The 24156-nt window shown below is 37.3% G+C and overlaps 1 protein-coding gene and 1 non-coding gene across 2 annotated transcripts; both read left to right on the top strand.

Moving 5' to 3' along the window:
• Positions 1 to 253: 253 nt before the first annotated feature.
• On the top strand, positions 254 to 1685 carry LOC110941817 (high-affinity nitrate transporter 3.1). Its single transcript, XM_022183493.2, has 2 exons — positions 254 to 438; positions 977 to 1685. Exons 1-2 carry the CDS (start codon positions 309 to 311, stop codon positions 1459 to 1461), a joined length of 615 nt encoding a protein of 204 aa, XP_022039185.1. The 5' UTR covers positions 254 to 308; the 3' UTR covers positions 1462 to 1685.
• Positions 1686 to 20220: 18535 nt separating this feature from the next.
• Positions 20221 to 20326, top strand: LOC118492705. The gene has a single exon (XR_004894707.1). It is a non-coding gene; the product is annotated as a small nucleolar RNA R71 (small nucleolar RNA).
• Positions 20327 to 24156: the final 3830 nt, after the last annotated feature.

The raw sequence follows: 24156 nt of genomic DNA, 5'->3' as shown, positions 1-24156 counted from the left end.
AACCTTTAGGTTAAAAGTAAAAAATCAACTTTTTTTTTGAAAAAGACCCAAAGCACAATGTACAATAATGCACAAAAAAGTTGTAAAATTATATACGGAATAATTTGTCCATTTTTTTTTTAAATTGAAAAGTAACTTCTTAATATGACACTTAAAGTCAAATATTAGATGATTTTCCAACTTTCTTTATCATTTCGGATATATGACTATATGCTTACATGAGTGTGTATATATAGGAGCTACAAAGTGTAGGTCTTGAACTATAAGTGAATTTCTTTGACTTCGAGCTTCAAAACCTCAACTCATCAATGGAGTTTCCTGCTGTTTTTCTTGTTGGTTATCTTATGTTATCCTGTTTTGCTGCAAGTTGCTATGGTGTCACCTTCTCTTCTCTTCATAAGACACTTATAGTCTCAGCTTCATCTCCGCTAGGCCATGGTATCTCTCTCTCAAAGACAAAAAGTTATATTTGTCCTTTGAAAAATGCTTGAATACTACATATTTTTGCAAGAAAATCACATACTAGAAGAGAGAGGGGGGGGGGGGGGTTGTAAGCTGTAAGCTGTTGATTGAGTAGTTGAAACCAGAGAGTGAACCAGAGGGTCAAGAGGGTTCGCTAACTCTGGGCACACTGGAATCTATTTAATTTTTATATAATAGCATTTTAGCATAAAAAAATAGTTGCTAGTCAGTAGAGAAGAAAACTTTATGATGCCCCTAAACTTTTTTCCAACAAAATCATTTTTGTCATAATTTGTTGAAAATGACCGTTTTATAGGCGTTTCCGACAAATTTTGGCTTATGAGATGAGCTAGTTTTCTAGTAGCGTAAAAGGTTCTTGTTCCACCGCCCGTTGAAATGATTGTAATGATAAATTGCTTTTTTTGCTATGGCAATCCGATCAAGTTTTTCCACTTGGGTATGCAACAAGACTCAAACTTTTACTAGTTTCTCTAACTGAATCTGAATCTTGCAGTACTAAAAGCTGGGGAAGATGAACTCACAATAAAATGGGAATTTAACCAGACTTTCCCACCGGGAACAGACTCGACCTACAAGACCGTAAAACTCAAACTATGCTATGCACCGGAGAGCCAAAAGGACCGGCCATGGCGGAAGACAGTGGACGACCTAAAGAAGGACAAAACATGTCAACACACGATTGTTGCAAGGCCATACAACCCTTCAAACAATTCATTCATTTGGAAAGTTGAAAGAGACATCCCTTCAGCTAAGTTTTTTGTGCGAGTCTACGCGTATGATGGTCAAGAAGTTGTGGTGGCATATGGCCAGAACACGGATCACAGCAAGACTTTTGATTTATTTACAATCCATGCGATCACAGGTCGTCATGCCTCAATTGATGTTGCATCTGTTTGCTTTTCGTTTTTCTCGGTTGGTTCATTGGCTGCGTTTTTTTACATGGAGAGAAGAAAGGGGAAAATTTCACAACACAAGTGAGGTGAGAATTGTAATGGACTGAAAATTTGTGTTTCTCAAGTTCAATGAATGATCAATGTATCTTTGGACCCTGAAGGATTGTGATGTGCATACATGTATATGGATTGAACATAGCAAGCTTCTTAAGGTTTGATTATGGTAAGGTACATGTGCATGTACAAGGTTAGGTCTATCTAGTTTTACTTATAAAAAATATTGTCGGATAAATGAATTTTGTTTATATATATAAGTTTCTATTATAAGGGCCTAATTTTACTAGTTACACAAAGCCCCTGAAATCTACGTCCATCGTTGGTCTAAGTCTAACCGATAAACTAGCTAGGCTTACCAATTTCATAAACCTATTACCTATGCTAATCGAACTATGATAGACCATATCCTAGTGGTCTAGTAATATTGATAATTTCCCTCACAAATGTGATGTAGATTCAAATCCCTAAAAGTTCAAGTTGTTTTTTAAGAGCAAAGGTTACACTCCAAAATTACTCCCCCACCCCAAGATTTGAACTTGGGTCACTCCACAAAAGAAAAACCCTCTTGATCACTAGGCAACATGCCTAAGGGGCCCTAAAAGTTCAAGTTAATTAGGTGATAGTTAGAACTAAGAAAAGTTTTCAAACAAAACCAAACTATTGACCAGAACCTACCAGCCCAAACAACCAAAAGCAGTTATGGGACTAACGGTTTTACAAACTAATACTAGCCAAACTAACAAACAAACCGGATCAGCCCAACCAATAAAAAACATGTATGGTTACTTGGACCAATTTGCCGACTTGATAACTTACCAAGAACCATTTCCATCATTACATGATGCTCCAAATTAATTTTGTTTGTGTGGGACACTTTTCAAAGCTCATATTAATTAAAAACAACCCTTAGACCCATGCGTACTGGAGCGTCATGGGGGATCCATGTTGACGATCGCGCCCCATAGCACCAAGGAACACCCCCCCCCCCCTTTTCCGGCGCTATGGGTTGAAAATGAGGAGGGCCGCGATGAACATAATGGCACTGTAGAATGGTTTCTCTCACATACACATATATATACATACAATTAAAGGGATATAACTCCACTACATAACCCTTCTTTTTAATACATTTTGCCACTTGTCACATAACCCCCATGGGGTTCCATGAGGCTTGACCACTACACATGGTCTTAAGACCATACGTAATGTACCGTGAGCGTGAGTGAGAGAAAAGGGTGCCACATCAGCTCACATTCATGCAAACACTTCACTCCTGAGAGTCCGTGACCAAGCTGAGCGTGAGCAAGCTCAAGCTCATGAGACAACAACAATTAACCATTGAGCTAACGAAATAACTTGTGCACGTTAGTTTTAAAAAACTAAAAGTTTTGTTTATTTATTTGTTTCTGAACATGACCATATAAATTTTAACGAAAACATAGTTGGTTTAAAAAAGGTATTTTTGGTTTCGTAAGCAGCTTTGACACGGAAACTTGATAAGATATATAAATGCATAATTAAACCAAAAATACACCAAAATCTATTAAAACTATGTATCAATATATTTGGAACCTACATCTGTAATTTTTTTTTTATAAAAATAAAAGGAACTAATAATCTGTGTAGGTAAAAATGAGGTGTGTAAGTTTGTTTCAACAAATTGTGTATGATATGTGTAAGATACGTTTAGATATGTGTAAGATAAACTTCAACAAATTTTAAAAAGAGATGAGAGAGTAATAATGTTTGTTTTCGAAAGTATAGGATAAATTTTTTATATGTATAGGATAATATGTTTAAACTAATTAATTGGAAAGAGAATAATTAATTGGAGATAAAGTTTAGTATTTTATGAATATACTCTTATCATTTTTTTTAGTTCAAAGATTTGATAAGAAACTAGTAATTTACATGTAGCGTGTTGCGGTGGTGTAATGTTTTTTTTAAGTAACCCAAAGAAAACTATAGCCTATTACACACGTTAGCTCATGCGTCATCTATAACAACCTAAAGACGAAGGAAAGGGTTAAGGCGGTGTAACGCTTTTTTAGTTAATTCAAATAGACGGTAAGATACATAACATTGAATTATAGCATATTATATACATAGGGGGAGATTCATTTGAGAAGAAAAATAAATTGAGAAGAAAAAGAATAAAGGGTACAATTGTAAAACATTAAATAGTTTTTCTCTCATCTCTTTTATTATTATTTTTGACTAATTAATTAGTCATAAAGAGTATCATCCTACACACTAAAATTTTTGCCTAGACACATCAAAATTTATCCTACACGTTTTTGAAATTTATCCTACACATACTGAAATTTATCTTACACAACTCGTAATTCATCCTACACACCTCATAATTTATCCTACACTTTAAATTAATTTTTTTCTTCTTTGAAAATATATATTTTTTTAAATAAGTTACAAATTTAATTTAGTGAGCTATTAAAAAGGAAGACTAAGAATTAATGATCTATCTAATTTTACCAATATACCCTTACACCCATATTAAATACAAAAATTAAATGAAGCATTATTATTGGTTGAAGTTTGTTCTTTTTTATTCTTACAAAAAAATTCTTCTCATTTGAACTCTCTACTATATACATAAACCGATAATTTAGAATGTGTTTATAATGCCGTCAATGTCTACAAAATGTGAGAGACAAACAAAAGATAAAGAAATCAAAACATATGACATTAGATAAACGCTTGTAAATCCTAAACCCTAAACACATTATGCAATACCAAAAGTTATATACGAATGTGTTGTGGGAGATGCTCTTAGCCTCCATTGATCATCCATGCAAAGCAAGTGTGAAATCCGTTTCTTGGAGTTCCATTTTAAGTTGCAAAATATGAAACTTGTAGTGTTTTCACTTGACTTTGCATTGTGCGTCAGTGATACAAACATGCTAGGAAATTACCATATCATCAAATGTTCATAACCATACATCAACCATGATTCTTAAAGAATCAAACTATCAAAGAAGACGCCAAGGGAATAGAAGTTCTAAAAAACAAAAGGCCAAACCCATTTAGGTTAAAATATCCAAAAATCCAAATTCATGTGAACATATTAACGATGTAAAAGCTAGTATTTATACAAATTATATAAGTTAAAAAGTAATTTAAAATTACGACAATATATACATACCAAATTTATTTTGTAGACTTCCAATTAAAGTCATATAATTTCAATCTTATGGTCGATTATTGTAGGTTTTAGATGCAAACTGGATTCCCTAATGAATTACTCGATTTTTCTTCAGTTAACGTCCTAGAGGTCTCTACCGTGTTTTAGGCCGATATCAACTATTCTATGAGATTTCCATTTCTAGACTTCAACTTGAAGTCACAAATTGTGAATTTTGTTGTTCACCACCATAAGTTTTAGTTGTAACACGGATTCATCATTCAAAAGCTTTATCACCTATAACTTTCATGTAAGAATAGGCATTAAAAGCATCCAAGTGTGCATGTTATACGGGTGAACTACAAAATATAGATTTCTATTATTATATTAACACCATGTAATATTTACTTTGGATATAAATAAAGTCAACATCATGTCATACCTTCTCTACTTGAATATATGTATTATTGGCGGGAAAAATCCAAAATATGATTCAATGTAAACATGAACACCAAAGTCCATCACTTTAAGATTTCTTTTTTAAGTTGATCTCAATTACTCTCAATGTCCCTTCAAAGTTTTCTAAAATCTAGATCACTAAAGCTTGTGCAATTGCTTCCCATGCAATTTTGAAAGTAGAAATCTAAGTTAAAAAACCAAATTTATATGAGAATATGGAGATTGATATGATTTATGCCATGTAAACTCACATGACAAACCACCAAAACATAAGCAACAACAAAAGACATATAAAGACAAACCTTATCAAGGACAAACTATAGTTTTAAAACATCATCAGGGCAATTACAATTTCCTAAGCAATGAGAAAAGACATATAAAAGAATGACAACCTTATCAGGCACACAAAAATAGTTTCCATTAAAGATTCAACACTATTACTTGAACATTAAAGCATGAAAGAAGGCTACAAATAGCAACATTACAACAACTGGCCTGATGTCGTGGTCACAATCAAATTTAATCCAAATACAACTAATTAGCTAGCTGTTGGTGCACTGAATGTCTGTTATCTACGTCTTTATCGAGTCTTAGGTCTAGATAGGTTAGATTGGAGCACGGAAATCAAGTTAGGGTTATAGTGAGTGATTTCGCTCCTAATGTGTAAGTTAGGGATTTCGCTCCAAACTATCATAGGTGATTCCGCTCCAAATCAATCCAGGTGATTTCGCCCGAAACGTGATTCCTCCTATCATTTGGAGCGAAATCAATAGCACTATAAATACCTGAGATGTGATTTCATTTGTAACGTTTGGAGCGAAATTAGGTCATGTGCTAGGTGTCGAAACGCTGTCAAAATTTACTCAGAAAGCATTAACAGAGAAGGAAATTGAAAGGAAAAGCTGTTGTGACTTTGTTTACATTGATTCCGCCTCTGTACACGAAGATGAACTGCCTTAATTGACTATTTAGGGTCGCACACGGTCCAACAAGTGGTATCAGAGCACAGGACGAGGAGTTCATACCCTAGCAGCTTGATTCTACCGGATTTTCTTATTTCTACTCTCTTCTTCTCATACTTTTCTGATTTGAACTAGTTCCAACGGTTGAAATGACCTGAATTTCGAGTATATTGTGTAAAACATAGAATTAACAAAGCCTAGAAAGAATCAGGTTAAAATTCGGATTAAAATTGGTTAAAATTGCCTAAAAACCTGATTTCGCTCGTAAAGACAATCGCTAATTTCGCTTGAAAAGGCTAATTTCGCTCGAAATTCACATGGTCATTTGGAGCGAAACCTGATTTCGCTCGAAGAGAAGTTCTGATTTCGCTCGTAGGGACATAAGTTTCAGATTTCGCTCGTAAGACATTTTCTGATTTCGCTCGAAATCAATCATTTCTGATTTCGCTCGAAACCTACTTTTTGATTCCGCTCGAAATCAGTATACATCTGATTTCGCTCAAACTGATCTTGATTGATTTCGCTCAAAAAGCTGATTTCGCTCGAAATCACTGTTTTTCAAAACTTTGAAAATTTTCTAAGTGTTTGCTGATTTTTCAGGTACTTTCAAGATGGATGATCTTTTCATGAACCCGTTTAGCGATATGTATGCGTTTGCTGGAAATTCTGGAGACGATACTTCTTCAAAAAACACGAATGAGAATCCTCCAAATACAAAGAAAAAGCTATCGGATGCTTTGGAAGTTGAAGGTGCTTTCGGAACTTACAACAAACCACCAAAATTGATGGCTATTGAGGAATATAGCCGATGGGCCAAGAAGTTCGAAGATTGGTTGAAAGCCTTTGCTTTTCCCAGCTGGAAGAATCTAAAAAAAGGATACCAGGATGGAGGCAAAAGTGGGGAAAGTTTAACTTCACCTGAGGAGATAGAATCGTTTGTTGCTGAGCAGAAGTGTGTTGCGTTGCTGTTTCAATCCGTTCGTGAAGATATAATATCTTTGATCGAGTACTCTACTGCTAAAGATCTCTGGGATAAGTTGAAAACCAAATGTTTAGGAAGTACAGAAATTGTGAAAAACAAAAAGAAACTACTTAGAAAAGAGTTTGATTTGTTTGGGTGTTTAAAGAATGAGTCTGTTTGTAAAATAATTGAGAGGTTTGGGCATCTAAAGCTGGAACTGGCAAGAAATGGAATTTTCTATTCTCAAGAAGAGTTAGTCGACAAGCTGTTTGATTCATTGCCAGACGAGGTGGATTGGCAGTATTATGCGTTAATGCTGAAGAATACGATCAAGCCTGCAGAGCTTACAGTGGATCTGTTGATTGAGAGACTTGAAAGTCATGAGCTAGAGCTAAAGAAGACACACAAAGTCAATCACTCATCGTATCAGCAGAACTTGGATTTGTATTATCCAAAAAGCATGATGCCAAAGAACACATCTCCCAAGACTGTGTTTTCTGCTGAGAAGATCTCCACAACAAACAAAGAAAGTCAAAGCAGTGGATATCATAGTGGTTATCACAGTGGATCTTCATCAAATTCAAACCAGTCTGATGCAAAGAACTTATTTCTATGCAACATCGCTATAGACTTAAAGAATGCTCAGAATTTTAGCGAGGAGTCTGCTAAACAACAGATGGTTTTCTTAGCGTCGGTGATAGAATCTTATGAAGGTCTTGTAGCAGGGAAGATTGGCAACACCAACTTGACGAAAGAAGATTATGATCAGATAGATCCTGAGGAGATGGAACTGATCGACATAAGATGGTGTATGGCCAGTGCAGTTCGTCGTGCACAGTGTTTCATGGAGATCACAGGGAGGAAGTCAATTGGTGGACCTTCTACCAAATTGGGCTTTGACAAGAGTAAAGTGACGTGCTTTAAATGCAAACAGAAAGGTCACTTTAAGCGTGAATGCAGAAACGCGTATGCTGATGAATCTGAGAACCCGTTCAGAGAAGATTACTACAAGAAGGCAATTTATCATTAGAATAAATCAGAGCCGCCAAGATTGAAGCAGCTGGAGGAGAACAAAGAGAAGTCTAGAGCTCTTGCAGTAATTCACGACGATGAAGGCTACAACTGGAGTGAGTTGTTACTTGAGGAGGATGCGGTTGGATATGCATTCATGGCAAAGACAGAACCTATTCCTTGGAAAGACAACAGAACCGAAGAACAAAAGTACATTTACAGAAGGTCGTTGGCCTCGAACAGATTGGTCAGATTAGCTGGTATTTTTAATGAAGCAGTAAGAGCTAAGAGATGGGATCCAGATAGGGAATGTTATCTTGATCCATATGGAAACATCGCTGTTGACCATAAAACTCTTGATGTGGAAACTATAATCGAAGAGTTTAAAGACGAAGATGAGTATTGGCAGAAAAAATGGTGGGGAAGTGGAGATGAGAAAGAGAAAGAAGAGAAGGAGAAAGAGAAGAAAGAGATAGAAGAAGAGAAGTCAAAGAAGATTGACACTGGGATCATTGACACGACGCAGGAGTTGAATGCTGAAAATTTTGGAAAAATGGCTGACAAGGTGCTGGCAGCTATGGCGCTTGAGGTAGATTCTAAATCCGTCTCTGAGTCTAAAGGCCAGGTCAGTTCAAACATGTCAACAACTGAGTCAGGTAAAAAAGTCAATGGTGATGTTGTTTGCAAAAATTGCATCAAGGAATGCAAAGTTTGTAACACAGTCACTTATCGATACGGTAAGAAGGTTGAAGATTTGACTGCGAGAGTCAGAAGCGTTGAAGATCAAATTCTTGATCGTGATAAAAGGGTTAAAGCTTCAACTGAACGGTTAAAAGAATTAACTAACAAAATTGAAAATGATAAAATTGATCATGAAAGGATTAGGCAAGAAAATGAAAAGTTAGTTCTTGAAAATCGTCAGATCACTGAAAAGTTTGAGAAATTGAAAAGCACTATGAAAGATAAGGATGACCGAAACGGTAAAACATATAAAGAAAACGTTCAACTAAAAACAGTGCTTCGACTAAAAGAAGAATTAACCAACCAACAACTGGATGAAATCGCAAAATTAAAGCTTAAAGTTCAAGAAGCTGAAATTGAAAATGAGCGAATCCAGTTGAAGCTTAAGAGTTACAACTCCGCAAGCTTTGTTTTGCAACACATAGTTCCCAAACCCATCGGGAAAAACAAAGCCGGCGAAGATGTTTACTCTGATGGAACCGGGGTGGGTTTTCATCAAGTTCCACCACCTGTTCTTGACAATTATTCGAAAAAGCAATCTGGGTTGGTTGAAATTGGAGAAGAGAATGAAGTGAAACTTCCTGATTCAATTGATCTTACTTTTTCTTCTTCATCATCTAATGATAGTGTTCAGACATAAATTGTCAAAAGCACAGCTGAAAGCGTTTTGATGACTAATTCAGCTGAAGATGATGGATTTTCTTGGACAAAACATTCCGAAACAAAAGTCCAAGAACAACTTAATGATGAACCTACTCTTGTCATGTACAAGATGTCGGGATCTGATAAGTTGTTTTCGGATTCTGAGTTTCCCATTGAGAATGTTAATGTGAAAAAGTGGACAAATGTTTACAAGTTGGTTGAAGTTGAGTTGTCAGAAGTGAACAGTTTGAGTTAAACAAAGAGACAAATGAATTTTGAAAAAGATAAAGCTTACTATAAGAAACCTGTTATTCCACCACGTTTTCATAATAACAATCGAAACAACTGGTCGGGTGGTTATCAGGGTGGTAAGGGTTATCAAAAGAGAAATGTTCAAAACAATAAATTTGTTGAAAAGAAGGTGTTTGTGAACAGTTCAAGTTCATTGTCTGATGAAGAAGCAAAGATTTTTTCGAAATCAAATGAAGAATTTTTTGAGAAGAAAGCTTCAGAGTCTCAGTCTGACGGCACAAGTCGGGTAGCTGACACCCGAACATGCTTCAGATGCAATCAGGTTGGACATATTGCTCGTAATTGTACCAACTTGAAGTCTAAGACTGAAGTTGTGAAGATTCAAAAATGGAAAGTTGATGCTAATGGCAAAGCTCCATTGGTTGTTGAGAAAAAGGTTTTGAAAAATGACAACACCAAAGTAAAAAATGAACCCGTAAAGAAAGTGGTAACTAAAAATGACATTTTTTACAAACGGGTAGCATTATCTCAACAAGTTTGGAAACCTAAAACAGAGACAAAAATTTCAACTTCTGAGGAGAAAAAGGTTGAGGATTCAATTCCGATTGAGTATGATACAAATTTTCCACCTCTTAAGGCTGAAAACTTTAAAATTCAAATTGCAAATGTCAAAAGTACCAAGGTTACACCCAAGACTGATGAGGCTTGGGTGGACACAATGTTTGACTAAGTAGTTTGAATTGCCGGAGCTTCCTTGTTCGCGAAGCATGAATCGGCATCCTTATTGAAGTTTTTAAATCAATTTGTGTTGTGTGCAGGATCTTCCAAAACTCATTTCGAGATGGATCATGGATAGTGGAGCTTCTCGACATATGACAGGGAAAACTGCATTGTTGTATGATGTGAGGAATATAAATGGAGGTTACGTAGGGTTCGCGGGTAATCAAGGTGGTAGGATTGTAGGTGAAGGAACGTTATCCAATGGGATTGTGACGTTTGAAAGAGTTAACTACATTGCTGAGCTGGAGAACAATCTGCTGAGTATCTCGCAGATTTGTGACAGGATGTATACCACTCACTTCACTGACAAAGAATGTTTGATCTTGAAGCCAGGATTTGTAATCCCTGAGGAATGGATTATCATGAGGGCACCAAGAGTTAATGATCTGTACGTGTTGGACATGAGCGTAGCTACTACAACCACGGGTCAGGCTCATTGTTTTGTGTCTAGAGCAACTGAGAAAGAATCGAGATTGTGGCACCGCAAGATGGGGCATATACACCTACGGAAGATGAATCATTTGGTTCATAACAATTTAGTGTTGGGTGTCCATGTCAAAGGTTTTCATCTGGAAGGGGAGTGCATTAGTTGTATCAAAGGCAAGCAGAAGAAAAAGTCACACCCTACAAAGCAAGTCAATTCAGTTTCAAGACCTCTGGAAAGACTTCACATGGATCTATTCGGTCCTGTGAATGTCAAAAGTATTACAGGAGACTACTACTATTTGGTCATTACTGATGATTATTCCAGATTTTCGTGGGTTTCTTTCTTGAAGACGAAAGATGAAACGTTTGACAGTTTGATGGCGTTGTTCAAGAAGATTGAGAATTTGTACCAAAGGCGTATCAAAAGAATTCGAAGTGATAATGTTACTGAGTTCAAGAACAGTAAGATGGAAGAATTTTGTGATGAAAGAGGTATATTGCATGAGTTTAGTGCTCCGTACACTCCGCAGCAGAATGGAGTCGCAGAACGCAAAAACCGGACACTAATCGAGACGGCTAGAACAATGCTCGCAGATTCAAAGTTACCGATAAATTTTTGGGCTGAAGCTGTTTCTGCCGCATGCTATACGCTCAACAGAGTTCTCACTGTCAAAAAGTTCAACAAAACATGCTTTGAGCTGATAAATAACCGCAAACCGAATTTGAAGTATCTAGAACCGTTCGGGTCACCCTGTACTGTTATAGAGCCTCATGGAAAGTTTGGTCCGAAGAGCATTGAGGGAATATTTGTTGGTTATGCAAGTCCTATGCGACGTGTCTTCGTTCCAAGTGAGAAGCGGATTATTGAAGCTGCAAATGATGAATGTCAAGGTTATACTATGCCGCCGCAGAATCCAGGAGATTCATGGCGTTATCATTATGACAAGTTATGGGATTCGTTTGACATGATGGAAGAACAAGAGGAAGAAGAAGATTTCTTTGATGAGTTGGATATTTTGCGAGAGTACGAGTCGTAGCAAAGGTTCCCAGCTGAGTATTCTAGACGACCACGGGAAACTTCAAATGACGATGAAGCAGGTCCTAGCAATGCTGGTGAACATGATGATGTCCAACAAAATAAAGTTGCTCAAGATAATCAGTCGGCAGAGAATGATAATCAAGAAGCTGAGAATATGCCGATATTTGATCACAGTGGTACAGATTCTGAGGGGGAGCAGATTCAGGATTCAAGTCAAACAAACCAAATTAGTGAACAAGGTGCAGATCAAAATGTTACTAATCTGGAAGGCGATGTGGATGTTCCAAACGAAGTAATGCCGCGAACTCTTTCATACCATCCAGAGGAGTTGATCATTGGAGAGTTGCAATCGGGCGTTCGCACGAGACGTCAAATTGACCAAGGGCTTACATGTTTTTACTCTACAGTAGCACCTCTACAAACTGAATTTTCATTAAGTTGTTTTATTTCGCAGATCGAACCAAGAACTTACAAAGAGGCGCTTACTGAAGACTCTTGGGTCATTGCGATGCAAGAAGAGTTAAGTCAGTTTGAAAAGTTGGGAGTGTGGAAGCTAGTGGATTTGCCGGATGGTCACAGGAAAATCAATACAAAATGGGTATTTAAGTGTAAGAGAGATGATCGAGGAGTTGTTGTACGAAACAAGGCTCGACTCGTTGTCCAGGGATTTAGTCAACATGAGGGGATTGATTTTACTGAAGTGTACGCTCCTGTGGCACGACTAGAAGCAATCAGAATTTTCCTGGCATTTGCATCTTGGAAGAACTTCAAAGTATATCAGCTAGATGTAAAATCGGCGTTTCTTTATGGGAAGGTTAAAGAGGAGGTTTATGTCGGTTAGCCGCCAGGCTTTACCGATCCAATCCACAAGAACAATGTCTACTTATTGGACAAAGCGCTGTATGGTTTACATCAGGCCCCGAGAGCCTGGTATGAGACTTTGTCTCAACACCTACTAGCCAACAGTTTCATTCATGGAAAGGTGGATGCCACTCTCTTCACCAAAAAGGTCGACGGACATCTTCTGATCGTACAGATTTATGTGGATGATATAATTTTTGGGTCAACAAATGAGAATCTATGCAAAGATTTTGAATCAGTGATGAAGCAAAAATTCGAAATGTCATCAATGGGGGAGATGAAATTCTTTTTGGGACTACAAGTTGAACAACTTCCTGAGGGAATCTTCATTCACCAGACGAAGTACGTGCATGATATTCTAGAGAAATTTGGAATGTCAAGTTCTACTTCAGCTGCTACCCCACTTGCAACAAATCATGGGATTCACCCAGATCTCACCGGAGACAGGGCTGATGAGACGTTTTATCGATCCATGATAGGTTCATTGATGTACTTAACTGCTTCACGTCCTAATATCATGTACCCAACGTGCCTCGCAGCAAGATATCAATCTAACCCGAGAGCTTCTCACATGATTATTGTGAAGAGCATATTACGCTACCTGAAAGGAACTACTTCATTGGGGTTGTGGTATCCTAGAAAAGGTGACTTTACGCTCGAATGGTATTCCGATTCGGATTTCGGATGCTGCAAAGTCAATTCAAAATCAACAACTGCAGGATGCCAGTTTTTTGGATCTCGCTTGGCTACCTGGCGGTGTAAGAAACAAACGTCTGTGGCGCTATCTACATGTGAAGCGGAGTACGTGTATGCTAGCAGTTGCTGCTCTCAGATCCTGTGGATACAGCAACAGATGCGCGACTACGGTTTGCAGTTTCTTAACACGCCTCTTTTTGTTGATAATGAGGCCGCAATTAATATAACAAAGAATCCAGTACATCACGCTAAAACTAAACATATAGAAATTCGTCATCACTTTATTCGCGATTGTTTCGAGAAAAAGTTGATACGAATTGAGAAAATCCACACTGACGAACAAAAAGCTGATTTACATACCAAAGCTTTTGAAAAATCACGTTTTAAATATCTTTTAAAACTGAACGGTATGAAGCTTCTTTCGGTGCCGGATGGCATTATTGGCGTTGATGAGGGTACTGTTGTGGATGAAAATGAGAAACAATCTGCAATGGTTTGTCGATTTTTTACCTGTTTTGGTATTTAGGGGGAGTAGATAAATTTCCAGAAAAATACAAAAACAGTAAAAAAATAAATTCAAAAATACAAAAATATGATAAAATTTTCAAAATTTCAAAAACAATAGAAAATCTGAAAAAGAGCTTGTGTAAAAAGGGAAAATGATAGTACATCAGTTTGACAGTTACAGTATGCTAAAGATTTGTAAATAATTAAAGCGTAAACAGTCTCACTGATGATGTGTCGATAGGTTTTCGCACATTTAGTAGATTTATTCGGGATATAAACCAAAAACTTCAAAACGAAACTTATTCGTGGGGAACACTACTTGGATATATAGGTAACCCCTGAAATCTCGTTTGAAAGGTCTCTTATTCTGAGATACTAGGTCTTTATACTCAGTGATATCTGGGGTATTATTCCGGGACTTCTGCTGAATGGAAGTTCTGACCTAGTCCCCGAATAATACTTTCCGCAAATGCTTGAAACATAGCATCGCCCTCAGCAACTTGATTAAACAATAAAATTGATAATCAGTGCTATTGAAACAAAAGATCCTCTAAAGGGGACACACCGAAAAGTCGAAGCCGTCATCTCTCTGCGTATACGGAAGTATCGACCTGAGCTCTCACGGCCCTTGCATTTAACCCCTTACAGATATCATTTGTGGTATACTCACCTGTAAGATTGAATACTTGGGATTCTGGATACGGGAGTATATTCAAGAGGTGGGACACATGAATGAGTTAAGTTCATAAAACATCTAAATCGAATCCTGAATAAATTGAAATTTGTGTGAAAATTTAAAATGGATCAGTATATCGACAATCAACGTGAATTGTTTAATTCTGAGTATGAATTAAAGCTTAACGGTACTAGTAATTTGTCTGATAAGCTGATATGATTCCCTGACACGCTCACCAAAAATATGATTGTAAATAGTTTAATTTCTTTACATTCTGCAATTTAAGTTTCTGTATTTCATTTCCTAGTTTAGATACATCATAAAAATCCAAAGAAATTTTTCATTTCTGCTTTATTTTCCGACAAACCAAAGTGGAGAGTTGATCGTTGGATTCTCGAAAGCTGAAGCAGATGCAGGAAAAGTTCTGGACTGGAAAATGAGGAGAGCTTATCTTGATAAAATTTGGATTGTTGAAAAGTCAAAACAAGTTCATTAACTTGATGCTTGTTATTTTCAGGAAAATGTTTTGAAAATGTTAAACAAAATCAGTTTGTTTGTCAAAAGATCAACCAAGGTCATTAAGTTGAACTTGGTAGATTAATTGAGTAATCAGGGTCATTAACTTGGACATGAATACTTGAGTGGATTTCTAAAGTTGATTAATTTTGTGATTTATTGTTAAAATCAATAGATTGTAATGTTATTGGTAGAGTAACAGGTTGTAGATTCTATCATCTCCATGGCTTATAAAGTCAAAGTTTGAACCAGATAAAGATCCTAGATCCCAGCATATCGAAAGGGGGAGTCTGTGAAAGGGGGAGTCTAGAGTTCTAGATCAACAGTCAAAGGGGAGATTGAAGATAGAACTAGATCAAGATTCTGAACCTGTGAAAAGTGAGTTTTTACAATGAGGAGACAGAGTTGGAGAAAAGACCAAGACTGAAGACTCGACGCCGAAGACTTCGTCAACATCCAAGGGGGAGTCTGTTGGTGCACTGAATGTCTCTTATCTACGTCTTTATAGAGTCTTAGGTCTAGATAGGTTAGATTGGAGCACGGAAATCAAGTTAGGGTTTTAGTGAGTGATTTCGCTCCAAATGACACTTGTGTCATTTGAAGCGAAATCAAATTTATTGTAATTTCGCTCCTAATGTGTAAGTTAGGGATTTTGCTCCAAACTATCATAGGTGATTCCGCTCCAAGTCAATCCAGGTGATTTCGCCTGAAACGTGATTCCGCTCCTGTCATTTGGAGCGAAATCAGTAGCACTATAAATACCTGAGGTGTGATTTCATTTGTAACGTTTGGAGCGAAATTAGGTCATGTGCTAGGTGTCGAAACGCTGTCAAAATTTACTCAGAAAGCATTAATAGAGAAGGAAATTGAAAGGAAAAGTTGTTGTGACTTTGTTTACATTGATTCCGCCTCTGTACACGAAGATGAACTGCCTTAACTGACTATTTAGGGTCGCACAAGGTCCAACACTATCAGTAAGTGGGTATCGAACACAGGGAGTTTGTGGAATATGTGTTATTTAAAAGTGTATCTAAGTTAATTAAGATTAAACTAATTGCAATAAAAATAAATTCAAGGGTTTGTTTGATTGGTTGAATTTTAAAACTAAGATTACTAGTCTAATTGCAAAATGAGAATTTGGGTAGTAAACAATTTAGAGACAAATGACCATCTTTAGTTTCCGGTTTGCTTTGACATTTATGCTATCATTCCACTAGAAAGAACTACATAGACATAGTTCATGTGTGATTAATTGCAGTGATGAAAGGGAACTAAGTACTCAGATTCCTAGAACGTGAGGTTGTTACCCGATGATCAATTAACCCTTACCCAAGTCTAATTCTATCCATGATATCTCGATTGCCAACGGCACCAAGAACGTATGATTTCAAACTAGATTCACATAAGAATCAACAATTTACTAACAATCAATCACACACCATAACAAATAAGTCATAAAGATGAAGTTTGTTATTCTAGAAATAAGGAATTCATGCATAAAGTCTTACATAACCTTCAACCAAAGATGATCACAAAGTATTTAGCCACTCATGGCCCGAACAAACATCATAACAAAGTCTTGATCTTCAAAATAAGTTAGAAACATAAGAACAATGATTAAAGATGTCTTCAAGCTCCCAAGAACAACCAAAAATCGTCCCCCAAATGTTGTGTAACCGATTAGGAATGATAAGTACTCAAAAGACATCATAAAATACCAATAAATGGGGCAGTTACAACTTTTACGCAGGTCAAAGCCGTAACCTACGGCTCTTGCCGTAGGCTACGGGGTCAATAAAACTCTTACGGTGAGCCAGAACTGAGCTAAGGTGGACCAGAAGACCCAGTGAGGGCCGTAACCTACGGCCAGAGCCGTAGGCTACGGCGGCGCCAGGTTTTGTTTTCTTGTTTTCTTCATAACTTTCTCGTTTCAACTCCGTTTTCTTCGCCGTTTTCGCCCACGTTCTCGTAATTTCATCCTCTATCATGTGCTATTCTTAGTTCTTCAATTCCAAAATTTTATTTTTTCATTGATGCTCCAAATTCCTTCCCTTTTAAGCTCCATTTGCACCTGCACGTCCAAACAACTAATAGTTACCAAGTTCAAACAATTAAACGTGTAAAGCATGGGAATTTAATCTTTTTAAGGCACCGAAGGGTTGTCCTACGGACCACCCGTCACATCCCCACACTTACCCGTTGCTTGTCCCAAGCAACCCATTCAAAAACCATTTCAAAACCACAAGCGATCAACATGCAAACCAAGCTAAAATGTATCGTCCTTTTACTAACTTTTTATCATACCACAAGACACACCCCTCACAACAACTCTCGGTGACATGAAATATTAGCACATTATGCTAAAACACTTAATGCATGTGTGTGATTGTGCGATAATAAGCTTGTATACAAATCAAATCTCCTCCTATCAAATATTTAGCATGCTTATGAATCAAAAGGACATTCGGGTTGTAACGGGGCTATGTGTAAAGGTAGGAAATAGTGGGAGTGTGAAAGTAGCTCATTGATTCGACCCGGTTTTTATTTCTACTACTAAACAAAGCAAACATCAACTATATACACAGCTTCATCAACTTTCTCAACTACTATTGCAACTAAATACTTCTTTTTGTATTTTTCTCATATTTTTCTCTTTTTTTTCTTTTTTTATAACACATAAAACTCAACAATATATACAAGAATATCAACAATCACAAACTAAACTCCTAAACCGGGTCGTCTCAATAGGTAAAGTTTTTTTGTAAGAAGTAGGTTTGGGTCACAACCGAATAGTATAAGGCTCAAACATGGCTTTCTAAAGACCAAACCCCCACCCCTCACAATACCAAGCTCATATATGTAACGTATGAGGTCCAACCCCCAATTCCTACACTCTCACACATTCGGACGAGGCTACCTAAAAATCCCTATCATTTTCACAAGCATGCTAACTCTAGGATTTAACAAGCATTCATGCACAAGTTCTATTAACACAATACACACACCGCCACTCAAAACAAAGAAAGCATCTTTAATAATCATGCGTGGCTCAAACACTCACCAAGAAATGACTAAAAAGGGGTGTCGGTATGTCAAGTGGAACAATATCAAGTGTTTCGATTTCGACAATTTTTCGTTTGGTTTCACAAATTTTTAAAATTCTCAAAAATTTTCCCCCCATCCCCACACTTGGGATACATTGACCCCAATGTATGGTTTTGAAAGGAATTGATCGCTAAAACCCATTCAAACTTTTTTTTTTTTAACAAAACATAAACAAACTAACTACCAAAATTTCAAAGCTAAAGAACATAACAAGACTAAGGAAAGAGTACAATGACATGGTGAAGTTTGACACAACAGATGTTGTAGACAATCCGACTTCCTATCACCACCTTCACACAAATATCCGCACATCTTCCCCACACTTGAATGTCGACACGACCCTGAAACATAGAAAAATAAACACAACATGATCAATATAAAACCCCGGGTTGCCTCCCGAGCAGCGCTAAGTTTCGAGTCTTCAGCCAGACCATGCCACCCCTATTTATGGTGGCTCAAAGATCGGTTCCTATCACATCCCCCACTGTAGCTTGTCATTGGTTGAAATGCATCCATCAAATGTCCATTCGGTGGATAGTCAACTACATACCTGCTTGAACCTTCATACTTCTTTTCACACCCCGGTGGGTTTTTTTGTTTTTATTCTCTGATGCACACTTTTCATATGGTTACTAGACTCTCTACCCTTCTCTTCAATAGGTTCATAACTAATCTCCCTAGTATGAACATCAAAGTACAACTTACGGTTCTTTTCGGTCATAGTATTTATCCCGTCTCTAAAGTTGATTTGAGCACTCGCCGTATAAAGAAACGGTCGACCTAAAATTACCCTTTGTTGTGATGCCAATTTGGTAGAGGCATAATCTAGGACCAGAAAATCCACCGGATAGTCGAATTCTCCCAACCGAATCATAACATTCTTAACCATTCCCCGTGGACACCTCCAACTTTCATCCGCCAAGCTCACCATGGTGTCTATATCTTGAAGCGGACCAAAATCATACATATCATATAAGTCACCTGGTAAGACACTCATGCTCGCCCCATAATCCAATAATGCATGAGGAATTTTTAGTTTCCCCACTCGGATAGGCACGATTAGCGCTCCATGCTCCTTGTCCATTTCAACCTCGGCATCCCTTCCTATACCTGCACTCACTTGACAAGAAGAAGTAAGAAATGTTTCATTATTAGGAACGGTGCTTACCATATTGATATTACGCTTTTTATGTTCTTGGCATTTGTCACCGTGTCATTTTGTAGTTGGCCTTTTGCTTTCTTCCATATTGAAAACATGTCGAAAAGTATTTCTAACACTTATAGTGAAAATAATTCTAAGTGTTAGATTTTTGGAAAAATTTCGCCACGACTTTATTTACAAATATCGGAGGTGACATCACTCGCAAGTTGACTCATTTGGGTAGTCAACGACTGAATTGCTTTATCACAGATTTCGTCTTTTTGAATGCGAGCATCATCAAGTTGATTCCTTCGTTGCATCTCAATTTGCATCACCTTCAACATCTCCATTACTTCGTTTCCACCTGAAAAGCTTTGACCCGTTTGATATTGCCTTTGAAATCCTTGGTTTCCTTCGAAGTTCGAGTTGGCTTGATTTGACGAATTCCCGTATCTAAAGTTCGGGTGATTTCGTAAACCGGGGTGGTAAGTATTGGAATTCATGTTGTAATTTCTACCACCCCCGCCTTGCCCTTGCAATGCATTCACCTCCTCATATTCCCCTTCCACTCCTTGGCAATTTTCAGCCGCATGCCCTATCTCATTACAAAGCACACAAACATTATAAATTTGATTAGAAGTTTGAACATTACCATCGTCTACCGCATGCACTTGAGTTCGGGTAATGGCCGGTCGTGCTCTCCTTGATGCTTGAGCTTTTCTTTTTGATGTGACCGCCATTTGTTCCAAGAATTCCCAATCGTCATGCTCATAATTCGTGCCAAAAGTGCCATTTGTGACAGACATTAAGTCACGAGCATCTTCTAAACATAACCCATCATGAAAGACATTCATCAACTCCCATAGCTCTATCCCATGATGAGGGCAATTCTTTATCATCATGTTGAACCTCTCAAATGCTTCATGAAACATTTCACCCGTTTGTTGTTGAAAACTTCTCAAACTTTTTCTAGCATCGTTCGTCTTTTGAGCGGTGAAAAATTCATCCAAGAAAATTTGTTGCATTTCTGCCCATGTATAGATAGATGCCGAAGGTAATGTATAGAACCACTTTTTAGCCTTGTCTTCTAGGGAAAATTGGAATAACACCAATGTGACATCATCGGCCGAAAATCCTTGATCCCCAATAGTGTTGCAAATCGAATCATAAGCCTCCAAATGAAAATAAGGCTCCTCCGTTGCTAGACCCTTATATTTTGGCAAACTTTGTAACGAGTTGGTTCGAACTTCGAACGTCCTTCCTTGTTCATTTTGAGGGATAACTACTGATGAAGGATTATGAGTGATCACCGGTCTAAAATGTGCTTCTATACCTCTTGCATGTTCTCGAAGATGTCTTCTTGGTACACCCACCCGAACTCTTGGGCGTACGGGACCCATTGGTCTTTGAGCTTGTGGTCGTGGAGGCCCAAATTGTTGTAGAGGTGGTTGAAACCTTGGCCCCACATGAGGTTGTTGAACACGACTTTGCACTGGTGGACCTTGTGGTGGCAATTGTTGAGGTATGATTTGTTGTTGAGGAATCCTACCAACACTTGACATTCTTTGGTTTTGACTTTGACCTTGCACATAAGTATACTCCCCTTGATCTCCATCACCCCCATACATGTAACCTTCCTCATCATATCCCCCAAAATCTTCTTCATACCCATCATCGAACCCATCTTGTCTTAATCCCGAAGTATGTTGAAACCGTGACTGAAATGGAGCGGAATGGATGATAGATGGACCAGTTTGGAATAAATTGGATGGTGGCATTTGGTATGCTGATGAAGGTTGACCGGATGTTGGGAAAAATGTTGAAAAAGCTGGAACAGCGGATGATGTAGGGTTGTAACTGAAAGAGTATTCAGATTGAGTGATTTCGGGTAAGGTAGTGTTGGTTGGTTTGACTTCTGGTGTGGATGTAGGAATGGTAGTATTTGGTGATGGTTGTGTTGAAGATGGTATAAAAGGTGGTGTAAGTTCACCCGTAGTGGGTGGTGGTGGTGGATCCATGTATCTGATTGGTGTAACTGGTGTAGTAGGTGTTGTTGGTGAACCACTGATTTTATTTTCACGTAGCAAGATTCTGTTTCTTCTCAAAGCTCGTTCAATTTCCGGATCAAATGCCAATGGTGATAGCTTGTGAGAGCTCCTAGTAAGCAAGCACCTGTAAATACCTGCACACTAACACACCCAGCGTAAACATGAAAAATAACAAACTTAAAAAGATAAAAAATAACACACGTTGCGCACTACTCCCCGGCAAAGGCGCCAAAATTTGACGTGATGTCGTGGTCACATTCAAATTTAATCCAAATACAACTAATTAGCTAGCGGTAAGTGGGTATCGAACACAGGGAGTTTGTGGAATATGTGTTATTTAAAAGTGTATCTAAGTTAATAAAGATTAAACTAATTGCAATAAAAATAAATTCAAGAGTTTGTTTGATTGATTGATTTTTAAAACTAAGATTACTAGTCTAATTGCAAAATGAGAATTTGGGTTGTAAACAATTTAGAGACAAATGACCATCTTTAGTTTCTGGTTTGCTTTGACATTTATGCTATCATTCCACTAGAAAGAACTACATAGACATAGTTCATGTGTGATTAATTGCAGTGATGAAAGGGAACTAAGTACTCAGATTCCTAGAACGTGAGGTTGTTACCCGATGATCAATTAACCCTTACCCAAGTCTAATTCTACCCATGATATCTCGATTGCCAACGGTACCAAGAACGTATGATTTCAAACTAGATTCGCATAAGAATCAACAATTTACTAACAATCAATCACACACCATAACAAATAAGTCATAAAGATGAAGTTTGTTATTCTAGAAATAAGGAATTCAAGCATAAAGTCTTACATAACCTTCAACCAAAGATGATCACAAAGTATTTAGCCACTCATGGCCCGAACAAACATCATAACAAAGTCTTGATCTTCAAAATAAGTTAGAAACATAAGAACAATGATTAAAGATGTCTTCAAGCTCCCAAGAACAACCAAAAATCGTCCCCCAAATGTTGTGTAACCGATTAGGAATGATAAGTACTCAAAAGACATCATAAAATACCAATAAATGGGGCAGTTACAACTTTTACGCAGGTCAAAGCCGTAACCTACGGCTCTTGCCGTAGGCTACGGGGTCAATAAAACTCTTACGGTGAGCCAGAACTGAGCTACGGTGGACCAGAAGACCCAGTGAGGGCCGTAACCTACGGCCAGAGCCGTAGGCTACGGCGGCGCCAGGTTTCGTTTTCTTGTTTTCTTCATAACTTTCTCGTTTCAACTCCGTTTTCTTCGCCGTTTTCGCCCACGTTCTCGTAATTTCATCCTATATCATGTGCTATTCTTAGTTCTTCAATTCCAAATTTTTTTTTCATTGATGCTCCAAATTCCTTCCCTTTTAAGCTCCATTTGCACCTGCACGTCCAAACAACTAATAGTTACCAAGTTCAAACAATTAAACATGTAAAGCATGGGATTTTAATCTTTTTAAGGCACTGAAGGGTTGTCCTACGGACCACCCGTCAACAACATCAAGAAAAAATACAATAAACATCTGTTATCTCAAAGTACATGCCAAGTAACAATAAACGCAAAAACTAACCTTCAACGCATACACCATTCTGAATGCTTGATTTATTGTCTTCTTTATCTTAATATTGTAATGTGTTGCAACTTATAGATAGCCAAGAATATGATTATCAATACACCATTGATAAGCCATTTGAGTGTTTACCAATGACTGGACACTTAACTACTTGACATTACGTTTATAAGCTAATATTTTTTCGACATTATAAATAAAATAAAAGTTTTGAACTTTAGTTGTTAATCTGCATAAACAAAGCACAAACAAAAAATTCAATGATTAGAAATTAGTACATTACAACTAACCTCATCCATCAAAGAACACATCCATCATTAATAAAACTAACTCATGAAATTAATGAAAACACAATCACATCTTAATCATTCCTAAAAATTAATAGCAACAACCAATCAAGTATTTAGGTCCTTGAAACAATTAACAATATTCAAATGAAATAACTATGAGTAACCAAAACATGGTTCACATGCAATCCATTAAAGTCAAGATCCATCATCAATACCACAAACTTATTAGATGTTGAAAGCCATCAGAAAAAAATACACACCAAAAGTCCTTACAGAAAAATACTTATGAAAATAAAATATTCAAATAAAAACACAATATTATCAAGCCAAATTGACATACAATCCATTAAACTTGAGATCCGTCATCAGTACTAGGGTTGGCAACTTTAGATACGTAAACGAATACACGACACGAACCTACACGTAGTTAACAGGTATCGTGTATGGCCATAATAGGTAACAGGTGCTAAACAGGTAGACACGAAAATACTTGTTAATTTTCGTGTCTAGACATGTAAAATACTTGTTTACCTGTTTAGTACCTGTTAATACACGTTAACAATTTTAATATAATAAAAAATATAATTTAGTGGGACCATGTGATTTGAAACCTGATCTTATCACTTATCTTTCTGGTTTTCCTAACCCGTCCCGATCCTATTCCAATGGACGTATTTAAAAAAACCCTAATTCTTCTCCTTCTCCAGCCCCACTCCCAGCGACACCACCCCAACCACCGGTCGTCGAGAAGAAAGACCTATGTGAACTTTGAATTGAAGATTTGAGAAGAAAGACACATGCAAACTTTACATTGTTTTGAATGGATGTTATGAACTACTTAAACATTTTGTGATTTGTCATTTATGGATTTCGTTTCAAACTTGTTACGGATTA

The sequence above is a fragment of the Helianthus annuus genome, chromosome 5, assembly GCF_002127325.2.
Source record: "Helianthus annuus cultivar XRQ/B chromosome 5, HanXRQr2.0-SUNRISE, whole genome shotgun sequence".
NCBI lineage: Eukaryota > Viridiplantae > Streptophyta > Magnoliopsida > Asterales > Asteraceae > Helianthus > Helianthus annuus.
The sequence above is the reverse complement of the archived record's forward strand: the minus strand, read 5'-3'. Positions and strand labels throughout refer to the sequence as shown.